We start from the raw sequence: 13,977 nt of genomic DNA, 5'->3' as shown, positions 1-13,977 counted from the left end.
AAATCTTTGGCTTGTTGCCAAGGTAACTCTAAGCTGGCATTCTTGGAGATGTTGTTGTCGTGCTATTGGTGGACAGACCGCGGACCAAGCTGTGATAGGGTGGACAGGATGATTGAGGGCGGGGCTAGAGTTAAACCTGTCCGTCTGATAGGCTGAAAGACTGGCAGGCAGACAGACAGGGCGATCACTGGTCAGTTAAAGGCAGAGGAAAAGGAGGGGTTGAAACTAAGTAGATAGGAGTGGTATAAAATGTAGACTGTCTTCTTATAAAGAGCATGAAAAGCCAGCTACAGTGCTCCGAAGCTCACTGTTACTGACTGTCATGGTTGGCTCATGGGGGGCAAGATGAGCTGGACAACTGATTCACTGACATTATTACAGATCAAGTTACTGATGGGACCGATCGACCAACAAACTGTCTTTCTGACAGACAAACTGAGTGACTAACTAACTGTACAATTTAGGTATTTAGCAGATGCAATGCTCTTATCCAGAGCAACGTACAAGTGCGAGATCGGAGTATTCGCATCTGTGTGACCACTTAAACCATCATTTTATACTTTGGCTATTCGAAAATAGCAGATCTACAAGCTCATAGCTCGGCACCGAGTGCAGCGCTATGAGCTTGTAGATCTGCTATTTTTGAAAAATCGTGAAACTTTGTGCAAATCTTTAAATATATAGTTTTTAAAGTGAAAAAGTTAAAATCAAATCTTCGCTTCTGGGGGTCCACTGCCAAATACATATCATTTTGTACATTTTTTTGTACATTTGTAGAATCCCCCAGAAGCAAAGATTTTAGTTACAAATTTTCACTTTTAAAAATATATATTCAAAGATTTGCAAAAATGTTCATGCTTTTAAAAATAATTAGCAGATCTATGAGCTTGTAGATCTGCTATTTTTGAATAGCCAAAGTATAATGGTTAAGGTGGTTAAAATCTAAAATGACCGATGCTTTCCCGGTCTTAATGTGAAAACAAACAAGGTAAATAATGACACAAACTAGAGTGTCTAACTGTCTATAAGGAAGGACAAAACTAAACAAAAAGAACAGTCAGACTTGTTAACTGTCTGATAGAATGATTGTCTCTCGCAGATAAACTCACTCACTGGCTGTGTTTGTTTGATTTGAAAGGCCCAGGGCAAAAAGGAAGTGTTGTAGAATGTAGCCTGTATAGAAGAAGCCACAGAGCTGAGGCAAGTCTCAACATGCCCCAGACAGGCTGCACAGCTGACCCACAGCCACAGCCTGAGAGCGCAAGGAGGGAGGAGCTAGGAAGGGGGGGCTTATCTGTTTACATTGTTACACCCCTGTCATAATAACACTGCCATGTGTGAACCTGCTTTTCCTAGAAGCTGGCTGAACCATCCTGTGACAAGCTGTCGGTACTTCATTCCTATCCTATTCCTATCCCCGAAAGTATCCTATCCTCTTGCTAAACTGACTATGAATCAATGATTGAAGTAGGATTTTGTCTTCATATCATTGCATGATGATATTCAATTTGCTTTAAGTTTTTTTTTTTAATTAAGAGTGACTTTCAATGAGTGCAACAGTAAGATCTGACTTGATCAACAAGACTACAGGCAATGCAAAGTAACCCGAGAATCAGCGCCACAACGTCATTATCATTAAATAATAGTAACACTGATTTGATTCTGATAAACCAATCATCCACATAATGACGTTAAAGGCTAAATCAGACACTGAGCCCCTCTGTTGGGATTCCCGTGCTCATAATTCAGTTATCTGTCCAACGTGCACCTCATAATGCCAGACAGACAGTGTGCATTGTCTTGCGCACAAAACCGACAGGAGCTGAATAATGACTGTCTATTGACTACTGTCTGACATCTCATGATCTGATGCCACAGCATAGCCTGAAAAAGAAACTGTCACAGACGTTCCTGAATTTCCCAATCCCCCTTCTAAAAAAAGAATAGATGAAACTATAAACTATTGCCCCACATTGTATATCTGGTGAAAGCAATAACCATCTAAACTTCAGAAGTCAAAGTCTCTGGGCGTCCCCGTAGATCACCTGTTAGAGCGCGTAACAAGGCTGTTACGAAACAAAAGTCCCTGGCCCGAGTTCGAATCTGACCTAAGGACCTTTGCTGCATGTCATCCCATCTTTCTCTTTCTTGCCTTTTCCGTCTCTATTGTCACTAACAAAATAAAGCAGAAAATTCTGGGAAATTATATGTATACACATATACTGTATATATCGTTTTTTAAGAAGCCAATATATCACATCTAATCCCTGTCTCTTGACAAATGTCACAAAGAATGCTTAACAGCCAATACTCTCCAGCCAAACAGCTGCCATGTTTATGTAAAGCTGGAAGTGTGCAGGACATAACGGTTCAGCATTATCAAGTGACACCTACTGCTTTCCTTTAAACAAGAGCTATTGTTGCTGGTGGAAAGTTAACAGTTGAGGAGGTGTCTCTATCACTTGCATCAGCATAAGCAAATTACGACCAGGTAATTACTACCTTGTAAGTTGTGTCTGTTGCCATGTCACTCTACCAGCCACCTTGGCAAGTAACCAAGCGATTAAATGTATCAAATGTATCAATACATATGCATTTGGCCTTCATGTTTGTTAAGCCTGATGTGTGTTCAAAAACCTAGAAAACATTGTAGAGGGTATGCATTTGAAGCCATTACAATATTATATTTTGCATTAAACAGTGGCTTCCCTCCAAAATAAATTATATTTATATTTTTTGAAATGTATCAGTCCATCAGCCACTGTGGCCTACTGCATGGGCAAAAGAAGTGTATTTTTTGCCCAGCCTTAAGCCTAATTTATTCTCCGTTGCACGATACTGTCACTCATAGAATGAGTGACATAATCGTGCAACGGAATAAAATTGACTTTTTATGTATTTAATTAGCTTGGCAGCATTAATTAATACACTGATTATGCTTGTTGCAGACTGACTGTTGACATTAAGATATCCATCTGTCTCCCTTTAATGACCTCATACATTCCACTGTCTCCCACCCCATGCCATGTCACAGATGGAACTTTCCTATACAGTACAGAGTAAGCCATTATGTTGGCACACACACACACACACACACACACACACACACACACACACACACACACACACACACACACGGCCGCCTGGGCCACATCACAGGCAGGGGGCCCCATATGTGTGTATATATATATATATATATATATATATATATATATATATATATATATATATATATATATATATAGATATAGATATAGATATATAGATATAGATATAGATATAGATATATATATATACACACAAGCACACACACACACACACACACACACACACACACACACACACACACACACACACACACACACACACACACACACACACACACACACACACACGCACACAGCCTTGAATAATTGTGTGTAAAGCGTTTTGTTCCGAAAGTAGACATCCGACATTTGATAACATATCTCTATGGAAAATGGTTATGAGCTATATTTTTCAATTTGAAAAGAAAACATTAAGTTATAAAAAAATATTTATTTGTCTTATTTTTGTATTGCATAACTGGTGTGGAATAGATTTCATCCACACAGAAGTGTGGATGGATGCAGATGTGAAGAGATCTGGCCACACATGGGGACAGTTGGAGAAACTGGCCCAGGACCGGCATGCCTGGAGAGCTCTTGTTCGTGGCCTATGCCCAAAGTTGGGCTATAGGCGTAAATAACAAGCTCACAGTGTGGCTTCGCGCCATGTTGTGAGCTTGTAGATCTGCTATTTTCACTACTTCTTAAATGTTGTTTTTTTCTATTTAAGGAAATTATTTGATTAATGATACTTTCCCCAAAAAATAGAATTGTTTTTAATTGATGAAAAGTTGTGACTTTTTTCGTTTAAACTTAAAATAAAATCTTTTGAAATATGTGTCTTTCTTTTTATGTAGGAAACTAAAAAAAGGGGCCCATAAAAATTGCCCCACGGACGGTCCCGACCCACTATTTGGGAAACAGTGATCTAAAAAGATTAGATTATTTCTACCTGTTCTCTCTCCTCTGAGCTGATCTCCAGAATAGGCACTGGGCGTCTCGCCACCCCCGCCTCTCTCCTCGCTCTGGCTGTACGATGGCGAAGGTGGAGGCGATGACGACGGAGATGATGATGGAGATGTCGATTGGGGGTCCTCCTCCTGAGGCCCTTCTACCGCCTCCGGGTGGAGGAGCCAAGGCAAGGGACAGGGCAGATAGAGAGCCTAGAGAGGATGGAGGAGATGGTGGTGATGATGATAAGGGTAGGGGTGGTTTTCAGTCGCAGTGACCTGAGTGGGTGGGGGCCATGTGTGTAGTCTTACCGAGCGGGGCAGCTCCATGCGGCAGGCGATGTGGCGAGGAAGGGCGGAGCCCCGTCCTCCACTTGTGCCTACATCTCCCCCGCTTACAACGCTCTCGATGGTCTCCGCGCGGGCCATGTCACAGGCAGCCTGCAACACACAGACACACACACACACGGATTAGGATACCGAAGAACACAAAACGTTGCCAGGGTTTTCAGCAAGACAAGTTAGACATAAGACATTTAATGACTTTTTAAGGCCACTCAGAATTAAATCATTTTATTAATAACAAAAATCACAAAAAAGCCATACAAGTGCAACTGTTGCAGTGGATGACAACTGGTAATTTCATTTGATCATATTTGCCATACATTTTAATGGTAAAAAAAAAGTGTTGAATAAAATACACTATAATCATAGGCCTGCCTGCTATTTTAGCAACAATGACCATCCATCATCTGACCTACAGACCTATATTTGAATTCAGCCGCTAGTCTGCAGCCGAGAGCACTCTGCATGAGCACGAGACTAATGTTTGTAAACAAATCCGTGCTCGACGGTGCCGTACGTGCCCGGGCAACAGCCACTCACACAGCCCCACACACACACACACACACACACACACACACAGTCCTCCCCTCTCTCTCTTACTTTCTCATCTGCTCTGCTGAAGAAGATCTCTCGCACTCTCGCACGCACGCACGCACGCGCACACACACACACACACACACACACACACACACACACACACACACACACACACACACACACACACACACACACACACACACACACACGCAGTCCAGTCACGTAATATCAGAAAAACTAAGACAATTTGGAGGGAGATGTGAAGGTAAAAAGACACCATGATGGAAACCTCATGAGATGCATGAAATGAAATCATAACATAACATCTCTTGTTATGTTATGATGGCAACATATTCTACATCTTTGTCTGTAGAGATTTCACCTACGAGGCAGGGTACATAAACCGGTGGTTATCAAACTTTCTCAAGTCAAAGAACCCCTAAATTAATGTGTATTTGGCCGTGGACCTCCAGCTGAATAGATCATGTGCCAAGGTAGCCTCATTACGAACCTCTATACAGCTCCGAGATGAGGTTCCACTGCGAGGTCTCCCGGAATCCGTAGAACGGCCGCAAAGGGTCCGCTGTTTACCATTTTTGCCACATCGTATCCGAAAACTAATGGTAGATTCCAAACTGACAGATGTTTGAGGTATGGTCCGGCACCCTAACTTTTTGGTCGGGGCACGAAACAACCGTTTAAATCGCTTATTTAGTCAGCCCGTGGCCATGTTTCCCATTCAACCCGGAGAACCCCCCTACGCCCGGTGCCAGTACTGATCCCGGTTCGGCTACAATGGGAAACATGGCCACAGGCTGACTGAATAAGCGATTTCAACGGGTTGTTTCGTCCCCGACCTAAAATGTATGGTGCCGGAAAATACCTTAAACATCTGTACAGTTTGGAATCTACCATTAGTTTTTGGATACGATGTGGCGAAAAAGGTAAACAGCGGACCCTTTGCGGCCGTTCTACCGATTCCGGGAGACTCCGCAGTGGAACCTCAGCTCGGAGCTATAGCGGAGTGAGAGGTTCGTAATGGGGCTATTGCCAAGGTACTCATACAAGATTTGTGGTGTTAAAATGTCAAAAATATTCATTTTCAAATAATGTCAAGATTTTTTGAAAATAGGATAGCTGATGTATATAGGGGCCTGGGGGTCCCCGGACCCCACTTTGAGAACCCCTGCATTAGACCACAGACCACCATAACTCTGAGAGTGTACAAATGGAATCAAATGGACCCGTAAGGGTCCATTTGAGGTCCACTTTGAGAACCACTGATCTAAACACACACAGTCAAGTCTAAACATTTTTGCTCTCTTTTACTTTGAGATTAATAGCCTCCACGATGTTGTTGCAAATATTTACTTACTGCATATCATTTAAACGATTGTCACAAAAAACGTTTCCCCAATTCTACCGCAACCTATGGGCCAAAACAACCCAAAACTACTGGAAATAATCAAACTTAAAAGTTTTCTGAATAAAGACAGATCGAAGTCAGCTGGATCAGTGGTTCCCAAACTTTTTAGCTCGAGACCCAAAAGAGAAATCAGATGTTTGCCCGGGACCCAAACAAGAGCTTGTAGATCTGCAATTTTCACTACTTCTTAAAAGTTTTTTTTTTTTATAATTAATGGAATTTCAAAGTTCTTCTAAGAAATATGCATTTTGTTGCCTGAAAATGATTCAAAAAATATATCTTTTGAAATAATAATTAAAAAAAAGGTTGGAACTTGTCCGCGACCCACAAAAACTCAGTGTTTGGGAAACAGTGTGCTGGATGATAGCTGCTGTGCATGGACAGCGGATGATGCAACTCAGCTCGCTGGGTCTGTCAAATACCACTGGGTCAAGTTCTGCAACAACTCAAAAAAGTTTCACACTCACTTGGTCAATATGATGATCCGTGGTGACAAAAGTATTTGTCTGCAGTTGAGAACCTGGCGGTGACAACAGGTTGACATCAGAGAAAAATGTGCTGCGGTGCTGATTTATCTTTGCAGATGATGAGAAGATGAGGAAAATCGAGGCAGTGGATCCACGTTTCCCGGTGCGATTGTCTGCTGCAAAAAAGCCACTTATTCGACCGATCTGCATTAGCTGTCGACGGTTAAATCCATGTACAAGATCGATCTCTTTACTCGACGAGTTGAGTTGTCACGGCGCGATTGTCGAGGATGTTGTTGACATCCCAGGCTGATCGTTCACACTGGCAGCCCTATGCTTTCACTCCCGCGGTTGTGTGTACAAGCCACGCCTCCTCCACATCTCCAGTTTTCACAACAAGTGCTGACATGCTCGGGGAATGCCCCCCCCCCCTCCCCCCCTTTTCCCCCTTCAATTCAGTTTGAAGGGGCTTTAAACATAGACTACTACAAGCAAGTGTTAAAGAAACAGATAGAAATGTGCTTTTGCATATACAGTATATATATATATATATATATATATATATATATATATATATATATATATATATATATATATATATATATATATATATATATATATATATATATATATATATATATATATATATATATATATATAATTAAGCCTATATATATTATGTATACATAATTAAATAATAGTCTGAAGTAATCTTTATTCATCTGTGTGTGTGTGTGTGTGTGTGTGTGTGTGTGTGTGTGTGTGTGTGTGTGTGTGCGTGTGCGTGTGCGTGTGCGTGTGTGTGTGTGCGTGTGCGTGCGCGTGTGTGTGTGCTTGCGCACGTACATGCATGTATGTATAGGCCACATACATACATACTAAAAAAAATCCAATGGACGTCACAACACACTCTCTCTGTGTCTCTGTCTCTGTATCTCTCTCTGTCTCTCCATGCCATTTCATCTCAAAAGGATTTCCACATCATGTGACATACAAATCCTACAACCATACCACCAAAACGTAAATTCACACTCCACCTCCTCTCTCTCTCTCTCTCTCTCTCTCTCTCTCTCTCTCTCTCTCTCTCTCTCTCTCTCTCTCTCTCTCTCTCACACGCACGCACGCACGCACACACACACACACACACACACACACACACACACACACACACACACACACACACACACACACACACACACACACACACACACACACACACACACACACACACACACACACACACCACTACTCCTTCCTTCCTCCTGAAGACAGACACCCTTGCTCTGTCCTTCCTCTCACCCGCTGGCTTTTCCCAATTTCCTTCCCTGCTTGACACATCTGTTGCAGCTGCTGATTGTAAACTAAACAATGGCGAGTGTTGACTTTACACTTCGCTGCCTAAACTTAGTCAGCCTTTTGTGCAACAAATCACCACTAAATGCATTTATAAGTCAATGCTACCCAATAACTGACACAATAAATGTGTTAAATTTCAAATGCATTTGAATGATTTGCTCATATAGGTAAGCCTTTTACAAAATGTCAGAGGAACGTGCATTATATTTCACAATGCACATGTATTTGATACAGGACTTGCATTTGGGCTAAATAGGCCGGTCTGTAGGCCTATTCTTCTTCTCTTTTTTTTGTAGCCTAATAGTAATGTTTTTTTTGTATTTTTGTTTCTGCATTTCCTTGATACAAAAACACTCCTTATACAGTTACACAAAAGGATAGATTACATCAACCAAAACACATGGAATTATAATCCAGGATTAGCAAATGTTTTGTGAACACTGGAATCCATTTATGAGAAATCGTTTAATCCAATATGCAGTAGCATTTACATGTGTATTGTGGCAGTAGCCTATAGACAGAGACTCAGAGAGCTATTTATGCAAAAAGAAAACCTGTTTCAAAGCCTTGTAAATATAATGTTTTAAAGTTGTAGACATAGCAAGTATAGGCTATATATATTTCATGTTTTATTCATGCTGATTTTCTAATCCCATTAGAATCACTACAAGATTATCTCCACAAATCACAGATGAGGGGACTGCAGAATACAAGTCTACATGTTCAAATCTACAAGTCATGAGTTAGCAACACTGTCCTAATTGGCCAGCCATATAATCCTTTGTCTGAGACGCCTGCATAACATTTACATCCCAAATGACTTGTGAACCCCCACTGCTATATCACCTTTTGACCCCCTGAATCTAAAGCGCGTGACCCAAGGCCATTGTCTCGTGGGCTCTCTATTCAGCTGTGGTGCATGAGACAGCGGTGTGCTCCGCCGCGCTGTGGTCGGTGGCTTTTTAATCGTCCTGAAATGGCAGCGTGTCTTGAGATACCCCCCATTGGTAGCAGATTGGTGCACCACGCCCCCTAGTTGGTTTAGGGAGGGGAATCCCCCTGTTCAGGTGACATGCCCGGGCGAAGATCCACTGCCAGCAGCTTTCAGACGCATAGGCAGACTTTGCCTGGCATCTGTATGGCGAGGCTGGAGCCCTAAAACACGCCCATTTTAGTAACAAAGAGCAGGGACTAGGCCTGTGGATAGTTGAAAAACCATAGTGCCTATTATTGGAAATTAGTAAGTATTGTTATATTGAAGCAATTTTTTGTTTAATACATAAGCTTGTATCCACACTCACAATAGGGCTTGATGCACACACTCTTTATAGTAACCTATGTATGTCTAAAATGACAAATCTGAATATATAATATAAATTATGTGTGGCAGTCATGCGGGCCCTGGCTTAGTTAGGTCATCCACCCAACAGCAACTCTCAGTTCCTCAAACACGCATAAAAGGTGGTCAGGCATGCTTTGCTGCTGCCCCCAAACTCTGGAACAATCTGCCACCACACATACATTTGGAACAATCTTCCACCACACAATATTTGAGCTCTTTCTGAACTCTGTAATGTGAACTCTGTAATGTGAATTCTGTAATGTGTCATTGATGTTGTTGTTTTTCTCTTGATTGGAAAGCACTTTGGATCAACTCCTGTTGTTTTTAAGTGTGCTGTGCAAATAAAGGTGACTTGACTTGACTGGCTTTGAGATACAGGTCCAGTGGGCACATTGTGGGCACCTCAATGCTGAATTGGCCATTTTTGCCAAAAAAAAAGAAAGAATAAAATGTATGCTGTGGAAAATGGTCGTAAATAGTGTAATGGCCTTTTTATGATGTCAGGGCTATGTCTATTAAAAAAGGGGATATTTACTACTATGACTCATGAAAACTCATGAAAACCTATCCGCAACCCAAAAGTGGGTCACGACCCTAGGGGTTACATAGTTCATCACAAACAGAAGTTGTAACCACCAACCACCTCACTGGACACATCATGCCACTACACCTGCTGGTGATGCTGTCATCCTCTTGGTTTAGTGTTCCACACTGCATCAACATTGTCCTCCCAGCAAAGTCAAGAAGTAGGCATTGGTGGGGTTGGAGCGAGGGGGGGGGGGTGTAATCTGAGCAGAGCCCTGCAACAGAAGAGACTGGATGACACCATCAGATAAGGTGTACACTGTACAGAGATCCCCACTCTTAGGTTGACCTGCTCACCAGCACAGAGGTTCCCTGCTGACCTGTCAGGTCTGTCTCTCCATCTCTGTCTGCAGGTGCAGGGTAACCCTGACCTCACAAACACTATACTACAGCAGTATTCACTCCAGTCTGATACGCAGATGACAGAGCCACCAATACCAGTCGCGATGCGACGCATTATGAGCTTGTAGATCTGCTATTTTCAAATAGCCTATGTATAAAATAGGGCTAAAGTGGTTAATGTATGTTTCATTATATCATAGTTTATATCTGAAAAGTAACTAGTAACTAAAGTGGAGTAAAAGTACAATATTTGCCTCTGAGATGTAGTGGAGTAGAAGTAAAAGTATTGGAAGTACTCAAGTAAAGTACAAATACCTCAAAATTGTACTTAAGTAAATGTACTTAGTTACTTTACACCACTGCCAAATACCGTATATCTTGGGAGGATCCTGAGCCTCCAGTGGCGCACGCAAAGCATTATTATTATTATACACCTAATGAGTTGGCATCTTGTGACCAGCCTGCACAGAGGGTTCATGCTCATGGATTCATTAAGTGCCTTCACCTATGCTGCACCACCAGATCCAAACCTGCAACCAGCTGCCAAAGCCTGTCTTACAACCGCCTCTTCAAAGTGCCAGTACACCTGCATACCTCCTTACCCAGCATCTCAGCCTTTCATGGTGCCACCTGATAACCCTCCCAGAGCTTACAGCAGTCTGTCGCCAAGCAGCAAGATCTATGCACCCTCCTGTTCCCAAGTTGATTCTTGGATTGTAGATCGGCTACTTTCGGACAGCTAATTTATACATCAGCTTGTAGATCAGCTATTTTCATCATTTGGCGTATGGATACAGTGGAAATGGTGTTCGGATACAATAACATGCCGTGAGCATGTTGAGGTCAAAGATCAAGCAGGCCTCAAGCAGGCCTCAAGCAGGCCTCAGAGGGATTGAGGAGGAAGGAGTTGTGAATGAAGTAGAAGGAGAAGAGAAGACTGCAGCCTGCACATCGGACGCCAGAGATAGCCAGAGAGGAGAAGCTGGGAGAAGACCCGAGATGACCCGAGAAGACTCGAGTCGACGAAGTTAAGCGAAGCACAGAGTTATGCTGATAAGGGTTGAGAATTGATAAACAGTGTATGAGAGATTCTGATGTGTATGATATATAATCTGAGCTATTGAAACTAAATGTAAGTTATTGTGATTTGCTTTAATTGTTGTGTTGTGTGTATTGTCACTAGTTATAGATGTAATGCAGGCCTAGTTGAAACTAAATGTATGTTACTGCTGAAGAAACACTAGTAAGAGATTCTTATTGTAATAGTAAATAACAGATAACAGTCAGATCTGAATGTGTAACCATAGCTACTGTGTTAACTGTGTAAGCGGAGGTTTGTTAGGGAAGCTGTGTTATGGTAAACAATGGTAGAGATGCCCAAACATTTGTAGAGAGAGTCACACTGTGACTTTAACAATTACATCATGTGTAAATTGGTTGAATGTTCAAGGCCATAGTATCATTATGACTTTAATCCAGTTCAAGATGGTGGGTATTTTGAGCATGACACAGGTGCAAGGCCAAGGGGTCTGTGTCATAGTAATCTCTCAAGAACAGATCCATCGCTGCGTTTGAATAAGTGAAAAACAGCAGAGGTCGCTGTCTTTCCTTTTTATTTGACGATGGGTTCCCAGATTGGTGTCATAGTAACCTTGAGCATTATCACCTTCACATTGGAGACACTGATGTAACCCAGTCACTCAGAGGTCAGGAGACTGGGGGAGAAAGCTGTTTTTAGATGATGTAATGGTTGGTGAGGATGACTAAGAGGCAGGTGATGGGTAGAAGGAATGAGGTGGGTTGTACTATTGACAAGGTCATCAGAGGGTATAAAAGGTGCTGCACAATTAGGCACGCGAGAGGATTCCAACCCCAAGAGTTCCAACCCCAAGGCGATGGGGCACGCCTGCCCGAGGAGGAGGAGGATGACACTTTACGAGGAGGCATCAACTGCCACACTTAGGGTATTTTAAGGTTCAGATTCAGCGGAGAATTCTGGCATCGTCCGTCTCTTGGTTGAATAGCTGTCTGGCAATATTCACGCAGAGGATAGCTTATCAACAGGTTAAGAACATGAACACCATTGGGAGTAAAGGACCCAAAGTCGGCCAAACCTACTTTGGGAAGATTAGAGGAACCCCCAGCTCTCAGACTATTCGGCCGAATAGCGGGAGTCTGTCAAGGTCGAGAAGGGCCTGCGCAACCATTTATTCACCTATCTAAATGATATTATGTTATCAAGATATAATCTGGTAGGGAGATTACTGCCAGGGACTTTTTTTTATTTTTTTTTATTTTAATCTTTGCAATCTGTAACAATGATTATGCTGTATGATGTATTTTTTATCCTGTATCGCAAAACCCTTTTAATAAATATTGTAATTCCTGCATTTAAAGACAAACCTGGATAGTGTTCTATTCTGTCACAATGGATTGTATCCATTATTCTCCTGGTTATAATGTAAAACAATAGTATTGTGAAACTTGTGGATAAGCCTTAAAGGTTACCTTGACTAAAACTAAAACCTCCTCATGACCAAAGGGAACTTGGTTTGAAATAAACAATGAGACAACCAACAACTAATCCAAAAAGACAAAAGCAGTTAATTGTGATCATCTGAAGGCAATCCTGTATAGGGCATAGCAGTGGCGGCCATTTTCTGGTTCCACTTCAAAATACTCAATGCATTTTTCCCATTGACATTTCCAAAAATATTTATATCAATTAATTTAAGCCTAGAATCAAGCCATCCAGGGTCCTGGTGAATCATGACCATAAAACGTTTGATTCTGTAAAAAAAAACTTTTTTGAAAACGGCAAAACAAAGGGTATTTATTAAATATAGTATATCATATAATTAAATATAAAATAAATAAAAAATCACAGATAAAAATGTACAGATGACTCTGCAGATGACTCTGACTCTACCAGCTCTGCTGGTCTCGGACAGGGGCTGCCGGGCTGGCTGCAGGTTGAAAAAACTCTCAGCTCTGAATTCAATACGATCCGCATCTGGCTCTCTGACAACAAACTATCATTACACCTGGGTAAAACCGAATCCATTCTCTTTGGGTCTAGTGTTAACCTAGCAAGGCTGAGAGCTTCACAATCAAAGCAGGTGACGGTGTTATCAGAAGAAAGGAGGAAATTACCCACCTGGGTTCCATCTTGGAGGCAATGGAGGCAAACCTCTCCAGTGATAAAATGGCAGAAAGAGTCATCAAAAAGGTGAATCAAAGAACACGTTTTCTGTATAGGATTAACTCTCTAGACAGTAAGAATACCTTGAGGATTCTTACAGGGGCCCTCATCCAAGGTCATTTCGACTAGGCATGCTTCTCACGGTATCACAACACCACTATGGCCTTAAAAATAAGGCTCCAGACATCTCAAAACAAACTGGTAAGGCTACTTCTTGGCCTCAAACATACAACCCATCTAACCCCTGCTCATTTTGCTAGGGTTGGATGGCTCAGGGTTGAGGACAGAGTACGGCAACTTGCAATGGGCCTGGTCTACAAGATACACCACAACATTGGG

General features: G+C 42.0%; 1 protein-coding gene across 1 annotated transcript in view; it reads right to left on the bottom strand.

Moving 5' to 3' along the window:
• bbc3 (BCL2 binding component 3) overlaps positions 1–7,121 on the bottom strand; it is a 15,130-nt gene extending 8,009 nt beyond the window's left edge. The window contains exons 1-3 of the mRNA XM_084065462.1: positions 6,812–7,121; positions 4,349–4,477; positions 4,039–4,249 (exon numbers count right to left, since the gene is read on the bottom strand). Of these exons, the coding sequence (XP_083921588.1) occupies positions 4,039–4,249; positions 4,349–4,477; positions 6,812–7,021 (550 nt within the window). The 5' untranslated portion in view covers positions 7,022–7,121. The remainder of the gene's footprint in view (positions 1–4,038; positions 4,250–4,348; positions 4,478–6,811) is intronic.
• Positions 7,122–13,977: the final 6,856 nt, after the last annotated feature.

This window comes from Gymnoscopelus microlampas (assembly GCF_963454915.1).
Source record: "Gymnoscopelus microlampas genome assembly, chromosome: 8".
NCBI classification, from domain to species: Eukaryota; Metazoa; Chordata; class Actinopteri; order Myctophiformes; family Myctophidae; genus Gymnoscopelus; species Gymnoscopelus microlampas.
The sequence above is the reverse complement of the archived record's forward strand: the minus strand, read 5'-3'. Positions and strand labels throughout refer to the sequence as shown.